The sequence below is a fragment of the Micromys minutus genome, assembly GCF_963924665.1.
Source record: "Micromys minutus genome assembly, chromosome: 25".
Taxonomy (NCBI): domain Eukaryota; kingdom Metazoa; phylum Chordata; class Mammalia; order Rodentia; family Muridae; genus Micromys; species Micromys minutus.
The window spans coordinates 7199990-7215738 of record NC_137960.1 but is presented as its reverse complement, the minus strand read 5'-3'; the positions used below and the strand labels follow the sequence as shown (position 1 = coordinate 7215738).

Sequence of the window (15749 nt, the reverse complement as noted above, 5' to 3'; positions counted from 1 at the left end):
AAAAAAGGTCAGCATGTAGCTGCAACCTGGCAAGGGGACAACTGTGAACCAGAGCAAGCTGCCCATCCACTGAGTGGTAACCTAGAAACCTGCGTGGACACACCCATTGGGTGGGTCCGCAAAGACAACACTTCCCTGCAAGGCCAACCAGTTCCTGCCACAATCAGCGCTGCCAGCCTGAAAGGTGCATTCTCTTGTTTGGTATGTAAGGCCCATCAGGTGGGACGGAGCCTGAGCCCTAGGACAGCAGGGAAATTCAGGGAGCTACGGACAGACGGACAGACGTGTGTTAGGTCGGCTGTCAAACTGCAGCGATGTTGAGGAGTGTGGCAAGGCCCCAACTTCACGACGGGGTAGATGCAAAACAGGTGGCTATTTATCACCACCAGACCAGAGTCTACCGCTTTACCAAGGAGAGACACTGATCTCAGCGGTACCAGAGACTCTCCATGAGAGCCCTTTGTGTTCTTTCCGAACTCCATGGGGGCTACAGAGACAGAAACAGCTCACTGGTTAAGAGCACTTGTGTTCTGGAGGATGTGAGATTTGGTTCCCTGTGCCCACATCAGGAGGCTTACAACTGCCTGTAACTCCAGCTCCAGGGGACCAGATGCTCTGTTCTGGCCTCCATGGATTCCTTTGCAAGCGCACGCCGCTCGCGCGCGCGCACGCGCGCACGCGCACACGCACACACACACACACACACTCAGAAATAAATAAATCTTTAGAAAATCCATGAGCCACATTGGCTTCCACTCCAGGAATCTGACCACTAGAGACACCTGCCTGTCTGAGGGCGGCACCCTGAAGCAAGTGACACTGCTCCCAAGTCATCTCCAGAACCTGCTTGCTAGCATGCTTTCTCCTCTGCGCTCACCAAACAGGAAGGATCTACCTAGAGCCACTCAAATGACCCGTGAACACGATTAAGTGAGAATTGTCCAATGACAAGACGCTTCGCTAATAGGTTCAGCTGAGCAGAACCTGATCTGAGGCTAGAGAGCAGTTAGAGTTAAGGCGTCTCCACTCAACCGTGCACACTTTAGAGATCAGGAGACTGCTGACCTGCCTAGGCACAGGACAAGGCACCCAGTCACATGGGCTCCCCAGAGCGGCTACCATTGGCTACCACTGGGAGGTGTCCCCTACTATGGCTGCCTGGTGCCAGCCCTCATCTCCTCTGTTTGTGAGATTAAGGAACAATTCTGATGGAATGGACACCACCCCACATCATATCTGATTCACACCCACGCCACACCTGCTGATCCTGCCAGGCAAGACCTGGGTGCACCCACCTCCCATGTGTGCATTCGGTCTACAGAGCCATGTGATACTCCTGTCAAGCCCTCAGTGGTAACTCACAGAGGTCTGAGGGATGTCCTGCCTTCATGTCACAGCACCAGGCCCATCAGTGACGAGGCAGATGCTCTCACCGCCCTTTTGAGACTTTTCTGTGGACCTCATGTCCAACAGAATCCCACTTTGGTAAACTTGATGGTGAGCTGCAGGGGAAGCTACCTTTGCCAATAAAGAGGAAATAAGAAGCCTGCTTTATTGGGCTGGATATCTGGCTAGCAGGAAGATGGAGACCAGGCCCCATAGCTTGTTGCTCTTTGGCCTCATACATTGTAGACTTGTGCATCCAGTGTACCACACACACATGGGCACTCTCCTACCCTACTCTTATCCACACTCGCTCTGAGCTCCGTGTGGCATTTACATCTGAGGAAGTGGGCTATATCTACCGCTGGTAGATGCCACTTGTCAGAATGTCACCACTATAGGGCCCCTGGGATGGGAAGGGCCCTGGATCTTGAGTCCACATGTTGGGAGGCTCTGAGAGAAACAGTTAAACATTTATAAGGATACCCTGAGACTACCAGGCTCCAAAGATCAGCGTCTAAAACAAAGGAATGAGGGTTGGTAGTCTCTACAATGTTTTTCCTTTTTTCCCCCTCATTACTGGGGCTTGAACCCGGGTCTCTTATATTCCATGTATGCTAGGCAAGCACCCTATCCCCCAGTGATCTCTTTAACCCTTCCATGATGTTATTTTAAAATATGGTGGAGCTGGTAACAGCAACAAGGATTTAAATCAGCCATCCGTCTCCTGACCCTAAGAACAACTCCTAGCTCCTAGGTCTATCCTATGACAGAAAGGCACCTTTCTGTGCTGAAGGGCCCACAAGACTGAAAAGGGTCCAAGCACAGGTGCTCCTACCTCAAGTACATCCCAACGGCGTAGGCGCACAGGAAGGCATAATCCAGGGCTCCAAGCAGCTGCTGGTAGTTGCTCTTATCTGTGTGGGGTTTGAGAACCAACAGAAAGGCTCAGGATTATTTGGTATGTTTGTCAAGCTGGGCTGTAAAATACAAAACTATATTCTGTAAATCCTTTTGAAAGGATCTAACACTTAAAACAAAATAAAACACACGACCTCACAACCTGGCTAATGGCCAGCTTCCTATGCAGCAAAATAATGCCACCTCTTTTTTAAGTTGTCCTTGGACATATCCTTCAGATTGGAGGCAAACCACACCGAGTGTGGCGGGTTTGACTTTCCGTGTGACAGCTCACACAGTGCAGGCCATCTTCTAGAGACTTCCCCAGCACAGACACACCTCACATAGCCAGGTGGCCCTTTAGCACGTAGGCATGGTTACTGAGTAATGTTGGCTAGGGGACAGTCGTCACTGAAACACATTCCCAGCCGAGGATGGCATCACTGTCCCGAGACTAGCCCGGCTGTAGAAACTCCAGTGGATGGATGCCAAGATCCCTGGGTGACCGAGGGTTTGACCCAGACTCACCGAAGGGGGCCCAGCCACAGTCGGTCTCAGTCTCGTTGTTCAGAAGCCAGTGGGTGGGGCCATGCCTGGTACTGCTACTCGGGCCACTGAATCTGGGCTCAGCCTCATCCCCTGCAGCACATTGCTTATGGAGCTCACCCTGTGGCAGACAAAGATGGGGGGCGGGGAGAGAGTGCTTACTTGGGATGTCTAGGCTAGGACAGCCTGAGTGGCCTCTCCTCCTCAGTGAGCAACAGCTCTTTGAGCAGAAGGAGACCTCTGAGGTCCACAGGAGTTCCTGCTGCCCACAGGAGTTTCTGGCAGCATTTTGTAGTAACTCCAGCTCCTGCCCACACAGCAGCCAAGCCTAGCACCAGCAGCCTCTGAAGGCCCAGCATGGAGGTAGCATTAGGCAGCAAGAGAGTGTCAAGCTGAGGACCAACTGCCAGTCATCCTTGAGGGGCTGCCCCTGGGGGAAGAACAGGGTTAACTGCTGCATTTCAACAGCAGAATGCTACAGAGGAATGGAAGAATGAGAATCTAACACACACGCGCGCACACACACACACAGCCAAAGGAACCCGGAACCTGCCTGGGCTGTGCAATTTCATTTCCACCAGGTCAAGCACAGACAAGACGCCCTAGTGGCAGGAGAAATTATCGCTACTTAGACGTAGAAAATCTTATTGCTACTTAGATGAAGATGGTAGGGTCTGGCACAGGGGGTTGGAAAAGCCTTAACCGAGATCCTAGGTACCCAGGTGTATGGCAAAGACCTGTCAAACAGATGCTTAAGACTAATGTACCTTTCTGTGTATAGATCATTCTCCAGTTTAAGAAAAAAAAATATATACATACACATCTATCTATCTATCTATCTATCTATCTATCTATCTATCTATCTATCTATACGTGCACACAAACACACACACCCCACTAGCCCTGGCAGGGATGCTAAATTTTGTGTGTGTGTGTGTGTGTGTGTGTGTGTGTGTATGTGTGTGTGTCTCCCATTTCTACCTCCAAGACCTCAGTTTTCTGACTACCTTAATAAGCAAGAGTTTCGGCCCTCCCTACACTGATCTTTCTCAAGACTACCACTCCCAAGGAGGCTTTTCTCTTGCTGCTCACCTAGGACAGCCACAGGCCAGGAGGGACTCATCTACCAGACTAAGCAAGTTTCTAATGTTAGCCTTGCATGGAAGTGAGGGATATGGATTCTCTACGGGATGTGCTCAGAATAGAATTATCCGCGTCATCTCCAGTGGCTTAACCTATCTGGGCCACATCACCCATAGAAGTCAGAACAGGTTAGAGATGATCCCAAATCTTCCATAAGTCTCCGGAAGGGTTTTCAAGTCCTGCCCCTGGTGAGCAGCATCGAGTACTCTGTTTAGTTAGGGTCGCAGGCTCTTGGTTATAGACAAGCATAGGCCAGGACCATGGACTACTGTGGCTGCTTGTAACAAATTGACCTCAGTCACACTCCCTGGCCATCAGCTCTGAAGCCAGCACAACAAAGAATGAAGTCATGGGGCGGCTGAAGGATGAAGTTCATACAGAGAGCACCACCCAGGTCCTTACCCTCCAATGGGGCCAGCCCCTAGAGGTTGACCCCACTGTGCTTGGGCAAGGCTCCTACAGTTAACCTCTAGTCTCAATGGACATCATGTTTTCACACCCCTCTCCAGCCTTTCCTGTCAGAAATGTCATCTTTGCCTCTCTTGTAGCCCTGCCTCCAAAGGATGAAGAACTCTGAGGATATTTAAGTAAGCACATTAGTTGTCAATAACATGGCTCTGTTTTAATATTTCAGTGATGTCTGTTCTGAAACCTGGCGTTTGTGGGAGAACAAGCTCTCACGTTGGACTGCAGTGAAACACACTAGGCTCCCACAGACTGGTTGCCAAGGAGACATGTGGAGGAGGGGCGTGTCCCAGTGAGAAACATAGCTCACGTCAAGGCAGTATCCTTCACAAAAAAATTCTACAGGATTACCTTTCAACAAGCTACACCGAAAATCGATCAGCCTGCTACAGCAGCTGGTTAATGAAAACAGATCGGGGAGACTAACCTGGCCAGTTAAAAGTGTTCCCCCTGCAAGAGAGAAGACCTCAGTTAGGTCTCTGGAACCCATGTGGGGGAGGGCATCTGGGTGTGGCAGTGGGTGAGATTAGTCCTATCCCTGGGAAGGTGGAGACAGGCAGTTATCTAAGCATAGCTGGCTAGCCAGGTTAGCCTACGTGTCAAGCTCCAGGCCAACGACTCAAACAAAACAAAGAAACAAGGTGGAATCTGACTGAAGAATGATTCCTAAAGTTGACCTCTGGCTTCTACATGCATGTATATACGTGCACACCTGCATACACATAAGCATGCACGCACACAGAAGATCTGATCTGACTCAAGACACGAGAGAGTCTGGGCTAGTGAAATGGCTCAGCAGGCACAGGTGCTTGCTGCTAAGCCTGAGGACCTGAGTTCAATCCCCAGGACAGGTACAAGGAAAGACCTAACTACCACAGGACATCATTCGACTTCCTAATGCACCCTCTCCACATATACATACATACATGCATACATACATACATACATACATACATGTAAGTTTAAAAGTTTAGAAAAATAGTGGATCCTCTCTTAGGTGACCTACATTTTTACTCAAAATGTCATAGTCTTTCAAACTTCCACCTATTGACTACGTTCATGCACGTTGCTTTCCCTCTGGATGGTGCAATAAAGGTATTTTTACTAGTTGGGTGTGGTGGGACATGCTGTACTCAGATGTCTGAGTGAGACAGGATCTCTGCAGAGTGCTCAAGGCCAGCCTGGTTTTCAGAGTAAAACCCTGTCAGAACAACAGAAGATGTTTCTGTGTTAATTGAGGATGCTTGTTTTGATAGCTGTGGCCAAACGCCTAAGAAAATAACTTCTAAGAGGGTGTATTTTGGCTCTTGGTTTACTAGCTCAGCAGGCTGTCCTTAGCCTCACATTTCTGAGCTGTGGAAAAGCAGGGGGGATGGTGGGGAAGAATCAGTGGTGGGAGGGGCCTAGGCAGGATATGCACCTCTAAGACCCACCCCCAAGTGATCCATCTCCTCTGGCTAGAGGATCTTCTAGCAGGTTCCTACTGTCTATTCAAATCTGAATCCAGTGGTGTTTCCCCTACTGACAGGTCAGAACCTGTGTGATCTGCTGGGATTTTTCTCACTCCCTGGGCATCACTCAGCCTTTAGGTTGACAAGAAGATTACCCACCCCAGGTGGTAGTCCTGAAGTTAAAATGCATTTTTTAAAATTTTGTTTTCTTTAAAAGTTATTTTTGAATGCTTTTCCTGGAGATTCTTTTTCATCCTTCCTCTCTCTCTCTCTCTCTCTCTCTCTCTCTCTCTCTCTCTCTCTCTCTCTCTCTCTCTCTCTCTCTCTCTTTCTTCGTTGTTGAAATAGGCTTTCTCTAGCCCTGGTTGTCCTGGAACTCCCTGTGTAGGTAAACCAGGCTGGCTTCAAACTCTTAGAGAAGTTCCTGCCTCTGCCTCCAGAGTGCCAGGATTAGCAAAGTACTCTACAATGCCCATCTTTTGGCATGTTCCTAAGGAGCATCTTTTCATATAAACTTCAGGGTTCCTTTATTTTATTAAAAAATTTGGCTGGGTGTGACAGTCCAGGCACACCTTTGATCTCAGCACTGGGGTTGTGGGGTGAGGGTGGACAGAGGTAGGCGGATCTCTGTGAGTTTGAAGCCCTGAGTTCTCTACTTGGGGAGTCCCCAGCCAGCTAGGGGCATGTAGAGAGACCTTGTCTGATCTGGAAATCTCAGCTGAGGTTTTCCCATGACCATAGAAAGCACTGGAACTTGCCAGAAAACAGTTTTCCTCGACAGCTCTGGACTTTTTAACTTTTGCTTTTCCAGTGGTACTACTGTTTTCAATTCTGTGTGCAAAGAGGGCTGTCAACAATAGTCCTCAGGCCAGGCAGCCTCCTCCCCCTTTTTCTCCCTCTCTTCCCCCCTCCCTCTCTCCAGGGACCATGCAACATAATTTCTGAAAAAGCATCTATTTACAGATTCTGCTCTGGCCCAGCCTGCAGGAGAGTCCCCCAAAGTTTCCCCTCCATTGGGACATAGACCCCATCTGTCTGTGGGTCAGGGAAGACATCTGCCTCAAATAAAGATGTCTGGCTGCAGGCGGAGGATCATGAGGGGGGACAGCATTGTCCTCCCAGCTCAAGGTTTATCGGAGTGTTTTTAAAAGTACTTTTTTTTTTTAATCAGAAAAATAAAAGCAATCAGTGATGGCTGAGGCAGGTGTCACCCCGATTGACCCGGCACCACTAGACAAATGAGTCATGGTTATTGGGCGAAGCACGGCCTATTCCCGGTCGGGGTCCAGTAACCAAATGTATTCCAGTTTTGTTTATAATCTTCTGGGAAACACAGGCTGCAGATGGTGACTCACGGGGTCCGTGATCGAATCATCCCCGTTCCTGAACTCATCTGTGTCATTTACTGCGGGAGCTATAACAGTGCATACTTCCTGAGGCTCTGCCAAGTCTAAATTATAGGTGGAAACAGCCATGTCTGGATCAAGAGGCAAAGCAGCAGGTGGGACTCTGGCTGAGGTTATCTCGTACACAGGTGCCCTGGAGAGTTAGTCTAGGTGTTAGATGCTGATCATATGCAAGCAATGAGCTGCCCTGGAGACTCCTGGGCAGCCCTGTTTAGAGCCCAGCGGCCAGAGTGATGGCTCAGCAGTTCTGAGCACTGGCTGCTCTTCACAGGACCCTGGCTCCATTCCCAGCATCCTTTAGGGCAGCTCACAGTTGTTCATAATTCTCGGTTTAGGCTATCTGGTACCCTCTTCTGACCTCTGAAGTCAGGCATGCATGCAATGTGTATACATACACGTAGGCAAAACACTAGATAAATCTTTAAAATATATATATAAGAGGGTTGGAGAGGTGGCTCAGTGGTTAAGGGCACTGACTGCTCTTCCAGAGGTCCTGAGTTCAATTCCCAGCAACCACATGGTGGCTCACAACCATCTGTAATGAGATCTGAGGTCCTCTTCTGGTGTATCTGAAAACAGCTACATACACATACATAGTCATATACATAAAATAAGTAATTCTTTAAAAAAAATAGAAGTGAGACCCTGGAGTCAGAGGACCAATGTAGAAGGCACCAAGATGAGCTCCCTTACTCCTAACGACACCCGCTGGGCCACTGTGAGGACTGAATTAGAGAGCAAACACAAGCACTAACAACTGGGTATGAGACTCTGACTCAATCCAAGGCGTCTCCTCAAGAAACCTAGAGGTCCCGATGGTCACTTCTGCATACCTAAGGCAAGGAGAGTTTGACCTTGACCCATGTTCATCAGAGTCCAAGGGCAAAGTCCTGTCCCACAGACCCTCCAGTGGCCAGGCCCACCTCACCCACCATACCTGTCCCACGGTGGTAATTCCATGGTGACACCCTTCTCTCTACCTGGTACTGGACGTGGTCCCTCCCTCACCACCTCGACCCTACCTTTCCAGGTCAGTCCTGGAAGCCCCAGCCAGGCTCCCTGACTATTGCTTGATGTCAAATCTTCAGTGCTCACACAGGACCCCCTATTGGGGTGACCTGATGTTTGCTTTCTGTGATATCCCTCGGCCAAGAGCGAAGTGTGAATTCTCTAAGAGGAAAGGGTCACAGAGACAGCATCCCAATTTTCAGGGCTGGTCTCTGGTGCTGATGTCAGAGCCCTTGTCACATGCTTTCCACAGTAACCCCTGGCTACCATTTACTAACACCTTCTTAGTGAATGAATATGCCGGAGAAGGCACACAGGACCCCAGAGCCAGAGGCAATCCCTTTTCACATTGTCTCCAGTGCCAGAAGCCTTTCCGGGGCAGCTAGCCCAGCTCAACTGAAAAGTTCATAACTCCAGAGTCAGGACCAGGTCTCTGCCAACTGTTGGAAAGCAAGCAGGAAACAGAGCCATAAATAGGCTCATCTTGGCACTGGACAGCAACTTTGGTTCTTCTACAGTAGTCAAAAACTATTCACTCCTGTAGTCAGCCTACAAACATACCCGCTCCCCTCCCTGTTCTGACGTAAATACAGCTGGCTTATAGGACACTTGTTCCTTAACTGTTACCTGCCCTCATGGGTACATCCAGTGTCTGCACTAGAGACTGCTCCAAAGCCAGGAGAGGGGTCAAACCGCCCTAACAATAGAAGCCACCTGGGGGAAGCATTTAAGACTGAATCCAGTAGGAAAGAAAACCCAGACAACAACATTAATATTTAACTAAATTTGGGGATTCTAGAACTGTAGTCTGATGGAGTCAGGGCCTCTATCAGGGCTGCCTCGGAGGGGGCAAAGCATGGGACATTGTAAGGATTTGAGTTGAAGGAGAGCAAGAACAAGATGTAACAAAAAGTCCCCAGACTAAGAGGCTAGAGTAACTTGTCCCTAGCAATCCCCGCCCACTTCCTTCTGCTTCCCCCCCCCACCTCCGGCAGATGGCGGGCAGAGCCAGATGTGTGAAGATCTCTTACCTTCACTATGCTGATGGGCTTTCGGGATAAGTGGAAGCTTGCATAGAGCAGGAACGTCAGCATAAAAATGAAAGCCCGATACCTGGAACACACGTGAGTACTGGGTGTGAGAGGTGTCACACTCTGGCCCATTTACAATCTCACAAGGACAGACAACCTTAAGCCCTGAGCCCCCCACTCCAGTCAAGGTGCTAACAGTGGGTTGGTTATCTTAAGAGCTGTTTTCTCTCAACTCTAACCCTTCCCCATAGAAGGGACCTCAAAAAGCCAGTGAGGGGCTGTTCTCTGAAACCCTGACTTAGGGGAAGGCAGTTGTCTGGCCCAGTCAGTCCCTTGTATACTTCTAAACACAGCTTGCTTTATTTAATCAGACATTGATGGTTACATATTGGGTTTTCTCTCTGTAGCCCTGCAGGAGCGGTGGGGGTGGGGAAGCCAACATCTTTTGCTCCTCAAGCCCCACAACAAACAGCTCCCTAGTGAATTCCGCCTGGGGGTTTTACAATTCAAGCTGTTTGACACCAATCTACATGGTAATAGTGTGAGACCCCAGGGCTGAGGGTCCCATCCCACACACAGCCCCCACTAATAAACTTACAACCAATAAAGTGGGGTTCATCATTTGCTATAAAGCCCACAGAGCCCTGTCAGCTCAGCAAGAATGAAAAGGACCAGCTGAAGACAAAGAGGACCAGCTGAAGAGACACTCCTCTCCCCTGGCTATGAGACTTCTGAAACCATGAACTGCACAAAGTAACCATCTCTGCAGGATGCTCCTGACTGGAGAAGAGAAGGTCTGAAGCCTGGGCCAGCCAGAGTGGGGAGATCTCCGAGGAAGAGTTGGCTCAGTGAGTTCAAGTGCTTGACCACCTCAGCTTGAGCCCCAGAACCCGCCGAGTTGAAGCTGAGACCCCATCCCAAGAGTCACACTCTGACCCCTACAACTCACCAGTGCAGGTGTGAGTTCACACTCATGCACACAGAAACAGAACAAATAAAAGACGTTAAAAAAAAAACAAAACAAAACTGGAGGTCAACCCCCCTTCCCCCCATTTTCAGACTTTACTAAAGATCCCATTTGAAGTGAAGAAGGCAGGGGGCTGATCCTGTGAAAGGAAAAAAAGAAAAAAAAAAAAAAAAAAAAAAAAAAGAGCCAAATTCACGTGAAGAAATTTGCTTCTGAATAAGGAGCCTTATGAGTTCTCTTCTCTCTGAGGAAGCCCGAGTTCCTCCAAGCCCACAAGGTGACCAAAAGACAAGCAAGCACTTAATGTTAGCACTTAGGAGACAGATCTGGGCCTGCCCCGCCAGGGACATGCTGTCTCTGCCTCCCTTCCTCTGTCCCTCTCTCCTTCTCCCTCTCTCCCTCTCTCTCTCTCTCTCTCTCTCTCTCTCTGTCTCTGAATGCCTCCCTAGAACTGAACAGAAACAGAAGGTACATTCTTTGGCTGAAGCTGCACTGTGGTCCATCACCCCCTGAGCCTGAGGCTGGGTGTGAGACTCCACCCAGTGACACCCCCCCCCCAAACTAACCCATTTCCAGCTCACAGCCTGACTCTAGATCCTCTCCGGTTACTCAGGCTGGGCATGGCTATCCCTCCAGAGCCTCTCAGTTTGACTCAGGAGGCTGGGATATCTTCCAGTGGCCCCTGCCCAGGGCTACATGATTCTACCTTGTAGGAAGATGACTCATGGCTTTAGACTCTCCAGCTATCTATTCCACTGCAGGAACTGAAACTCTCCTATAGTGAGTGGTAAGGGCCAAGAAGAGCCCAGCCCAGACAGACTGCATTCCTCAGTCTCAGTAGATTTCAGTCAAGGAGACTTGAGGATGAGGAGGAGATAGTAGCTCTGAGCCCCAGTTTCCACCAGGGCCTTCTGTAGGTGGCTCTGGGAAGGTGGTGTAGAGGAGCGCGCACGCAGGCCAAGTGGCTCCTCAAGACAAACCCTCATTCATGCTGGTGAAGCCATGAATGGACCCTTTAGGAAGAGAGAGCCTTACTGAGTCAGGGCTCCTCCAGAGGTCAAAGGTCAATGACAGGCAGGATTTCCCTGGGGCAGAAAAGAAAGCCTTATCTTCAAGGAGCAGTTACAGAGGCCCAGCCTACTTCCTTCATTTCCAAAGTCATTCTTTCTTTTTCCTCAGCTCCTTAGGGTATCTGGGGTGTGGGGCTGCAAATAGTCCTCCGCTTTCCAGGAGGGTCTGCAGGTAATAGCTGTTCTCAGATGGCAGCCATCCCGTCCAATCTGCCCTCGGGGAGAAGAGGCTCCTGTGCTTTCACAGAGTTAGGATCACAGTTGGATTCCTCAGGATTCTTCTGGAATTCCCTCATTCCACTTAGTAGCTTTATGGCCATCCTGGTCACCATTTGTGAAGCAGGAGTCTGAGGTCGTCCCTTCTGCTGGACCATGGACAGGGACAGGGTTTCCGGGCATCACTTTATTTAGAAATAAGCTCCTGAAGTTGTAATGAGTTAGAGCCTGAGGTCTTGTCAGGTTAGGATAGCCTTGAACCAACAAGGACTAGGGTCCTCCTCGGAAAAGATGTTGGGCACGGTGGTACATGCCTTTAATCCCACAATTCAGAGGACAGAGGCAGATGAATCTCTGTGAGTTTGAGACTAGCCTGGATTATATATTTAAAGTTCCAGGATAGTCAGGGCTAGCGAGAGCGAGAGAGAGAGAGAGAGAGAGAGAGAGAGAGAGAGAGAGAGAGAGAGAGAGAGAGAAACCCTGTCTCAAAAAAGCAAAAATCCTTGCAGAGACACCAAAGAGGGAGTGTAGCCATAGGGACAGAAACCTGTGTGCTGCAGCTGGTCACCAGAGATACTGTAGCACTAAGACCTGAAGGAGAAAGGGGATGTCACCTGAAACCACCACATGGCCATGACCCTGCAGCACTTGGAGCTTGGTCCCTGACTTAGGGTTTCTATCCCTGCACAAAACACCATGAACAAGAAGTTGGGGAGGAAAGGGTTTATTCAGCTTACACTTCCACACTGCTGTTCATCACCAAAGGAAGTCGGGACAGGAACTCAAGCAGGTCAGGAAGCAGGAGCTGATGCAGAGGCCATGGAGGGATGTTACTTACTGGCTTGCTTCTCCTGGCTTGCTCAGCCTGCTTTCTAATAGAACCTGAGCCTACCAGCCCAGAGATGGCACCGCCCACAAGACACTCTCCCTGCTTGATCACTGAGAAAATGCCTTACAGTTGGATTTCACGGAGGCCTTTCCTCAAGGGAGGCTCCTTTCTCTGTGGTAACTCCAGATTGGGTCAAAACTGCCAGTACAGCCCGTCAGCCGTCCAAGCTGTGATGGACCCAGTCCATGGTGTTTTGTTCCAGGAGAGGACCAAGTCTTTGGTTTTATGTGATGCTACAGGTGGGCTTGGAAGACGAAGCAAATGAGGAGAAGCCAACGGGCTCCGAGTTTTCTCTCCACGCCCTGCTTATGCACATATGACTGTCAGTACAGGACAATGCAAGAATCGAGCCTGGGTTAGCCCGAGTTTCTAGCAAAAAGCTCACATCCCATTAGCCAGCACAGGACCTGGATATACCCCAGACTCTCCTCAGGGGTATTGACACTGTAACGTAACACTACCATTAATGTCACTTGAGGACCAGTAAAGTTACAACAATAACCAAAAATAAATAAATAAATTAATTAATTAAATCTCCCTGCACCCCAATCACCATCAAAATATTTTAAGACATGACTTTTGTTGGGCTGTACCAATTGCCATCTGGTTACTGAGAAGGAGATCTCTGGGGAGTGGGCTGTGAGGCTTCAGACTGGCCCTACTTCCTGTACCACTGAGATCCGAGCAAGCAGCCTCATGCCCCTGTCTTAGCAGCTGACAGCATCTTTCCTAGCTGAACCTTCCCTACCATGATGGGGGGGTCTGGCTAACGGGATAGACTGTACCCTCAAGCATGCAGAATGAGCCCTTCCTATTTAAGCGGCTTTCCCCCAGGTACTTGGTTACAAAGAGGAAACAAGTAGCTAATAGTATCCTGGGGTGTCAGGATCCTCAGAGAAGCAGCAGCAGGGGGCGGGGCTGGCAAGCCTCCTCCAGTGGATTGGAGTCAAAGGTCAACAAAAGGCAGGTGACAGACACTGTGACATCAACCAGTCTTGGCTCAGTGTCAACTTGGTTGTCATACAGGGATCCAACACACACACTTCTTAGAGGAATAACTTGTCAATATGGCTGGTTTAGAAATGAATCCAAACCGTTTCTGAACTCAGAAGCCTTTTAACAAACACAGAAGGGAGGTCCTGCTTTTGTCAGAGCCTTGGTCAAGAGAGACTGACGCCATTGAGACTGTTATCGCTCACTTAAGATCCCACCGACCTTGGCAACAGGTCTGTTTTCCACAATAAGGAGGGAATATGAATCTTGTAGGAGCACACTATGAGATGATGGGGCTGGTCCTAGGACCCAGCTTCCAGCCCCCCAGATCCTGGAGGCTGGCTTCCTAGGGAAGGAAGTATGGTTCTGCTCCAATGGCTCACAGATTGTGACATTTGTGAGGAGACATCAGTGCTGTTCTTAGTCGACGGGCCACCATCTACTCCTCGGATCAATTATTTGAAGTCTCCAGTTGTTCTACACCTGGCCAGCAAGCAATAGTTCCTCTGGGTTTCACTCATGGCTTTGTTTCCTGGTACCACAAAGCATATAGCCCATCTTCTGCAGTCCCCGCCCATCTTCTGCAGTCCCCGCCCATCTTCTGCAGTCCCCGCCCATCTTCTGTGCTTCTTGCCAATAGAGGCAAGCATAAGTGTGTCTGAGGTTCTCGCTCCTGTCAGCGAGAGGAGTCAGACAAAGCAGAACAGGAGCCAGATGTGCAAAACTGTTCTGGACTTCTGGGGTCCGTTCTCATCACACCACCACATGCTCAGTCCTGTCTCTCCCTTACTATCTTTAGTCCCTCCCCTCTCAGACCCACCTGCCAAAAAGGCACTGTCTGACTTCGAAGCTCAACAAACATCTGCTTATCCAAAACAAGAGATAATCCATAAAATATGCGTTTGAACCTTTCAATGACTCAGGGTCACAAAAGACAGGGACAAGGGACATTTCTGGACGAAAGGAGGCAAAACCACAAGATGACAAGGTGCAGTGTCTCAGCCCCGTGTCAGATCCTGGATGGAAGAGGAACTGCCAGAGAGCTCTTGCTGGACACTAGATGTGGCAGTTAACGTGACCACTGAGTAGAGGCTTGGACCCAGGGCTTCAGGCTTGCAAGCAGTCTACCCACTGAGCTACACGTGACCAGCAAAAGGCAAAATCTGCATAGGAATATTTTAAAACAAAAGCCTTAGGATGCCTGCCACACACACAGAGCAGGAGAAACAGATGCAGATACAACCAGTGATTTAGAAAACAAGCTAAATATCTCCCTGTACAAGTGTCTGAAGAGGTGTGGCTAGAGTCTCAGCAGGCATCACAGGAAAGCCACCCTGTGACCTTTGGGAGCCCAGTGAGTGGATTGGGATGAATCTAGCTAGATAGAACACTAGCATGCTGGGCAGAGGGCTGATGAGCTCCTGAAGTCTCTTAGGAACCTAGGAACCACAAAGCAAAGCGTCCAAAGATTCCAAAAACAAACAAACAAACAAACAAACAAACAAAACCACTGTCTCCCAGAAGCAACCGGAAAGACTAGGAGACTTCTACATCGGCAGCAATAGGCAGTATCAGTTCCCAATACGTGTGCTCTTAAGGACTTTTTATTTTCTTCCCAAAAACCCATGTGTCTTCCTACTAAGTGGCATTTGCCACATCTTCTATTAAAGATGGGACTGGAGAGATGGCTCAGTGGTTAGGAGCACTGGCTGCTCTTCCAGAGGTCCTGAGTTCAAGTCCCAGCAACCACATGGTGGCTCACAACCATCTGTAATGGGATCCGATGCCCTCTTCTGGTGTCTGAAAATAAAATAAGTAAATCTTAAATAAAAAAAAGATGATTATGAGCCCCAGGTTCTAAATACCCCTGGGGTGCACCTTTCTTTTTGAACCTCCTTGAACATATGATGCAAACTTTTTTCCCCTCATGCACCTGTCTCATCAATTTAACTTGCTCTTGCCCAAGCACTCAGAACAGGAGAAGGGCTGAGGCCTCAGCTCAGCGCCAGAGTGCTTGTCTAGCATGCACAAGGCCCTGGATTCGAACCCAGCACCACAAAAACAAAGCATGAGGGGGCAGGGCATGTTTTTCCCTTCCCAACAGAGTGGGAGGAGGGTGGACTGAAGGCTGGGGAGCCCCACCCTGTGTCCGTCACCACCTGCTCCCTTGAGGAGGATGGCAAGACCGGGTCCACCTGTGAGAAATGTCCCTTTCGAGGCTCTGGCATCTGAACACTCGGTCCACGGTTGGGGTTGGCATTTGGGGAGGTTTGGGTGGCAC

The 15749-nt window shown here is 49.5% G+C and overlaps 1 protein-coding gene across 3 annotated transcripts in view; it reads right to left on the bottom strand.

Annotated features, from left to right (window-relative positions):
- The window catches only part of SLC37A1 (solute carrier family 37 member 1), a 64381-nt gene that overhangs the window by 29209 nt on the left and 19423 nt on the right, over positions 1 to 15749 (bottom strand). For all 3 annotated transcript variants that reach the window (XM_080937576.1, XM_080937575.1, XM_080937574.1), the window contains exons 3-5: positions 9334 to 9415; positions 2812 to 2950; positions 2222 to 2300 (exon numbers count right to left, since the gene is read on the bottom strand). In XM_080937576.1, the coding sequence (XP_080793702.1) occupies positions 2222 to 2300; positions 2812 to 2950; positions 9334 to 9415 (300 nt within the window). The remainder of the gene's footprint in view (positions 1 to 2221; positions 2301 to 2811; positions 2951 to 9333; positions 9416 to 15749) is intronic.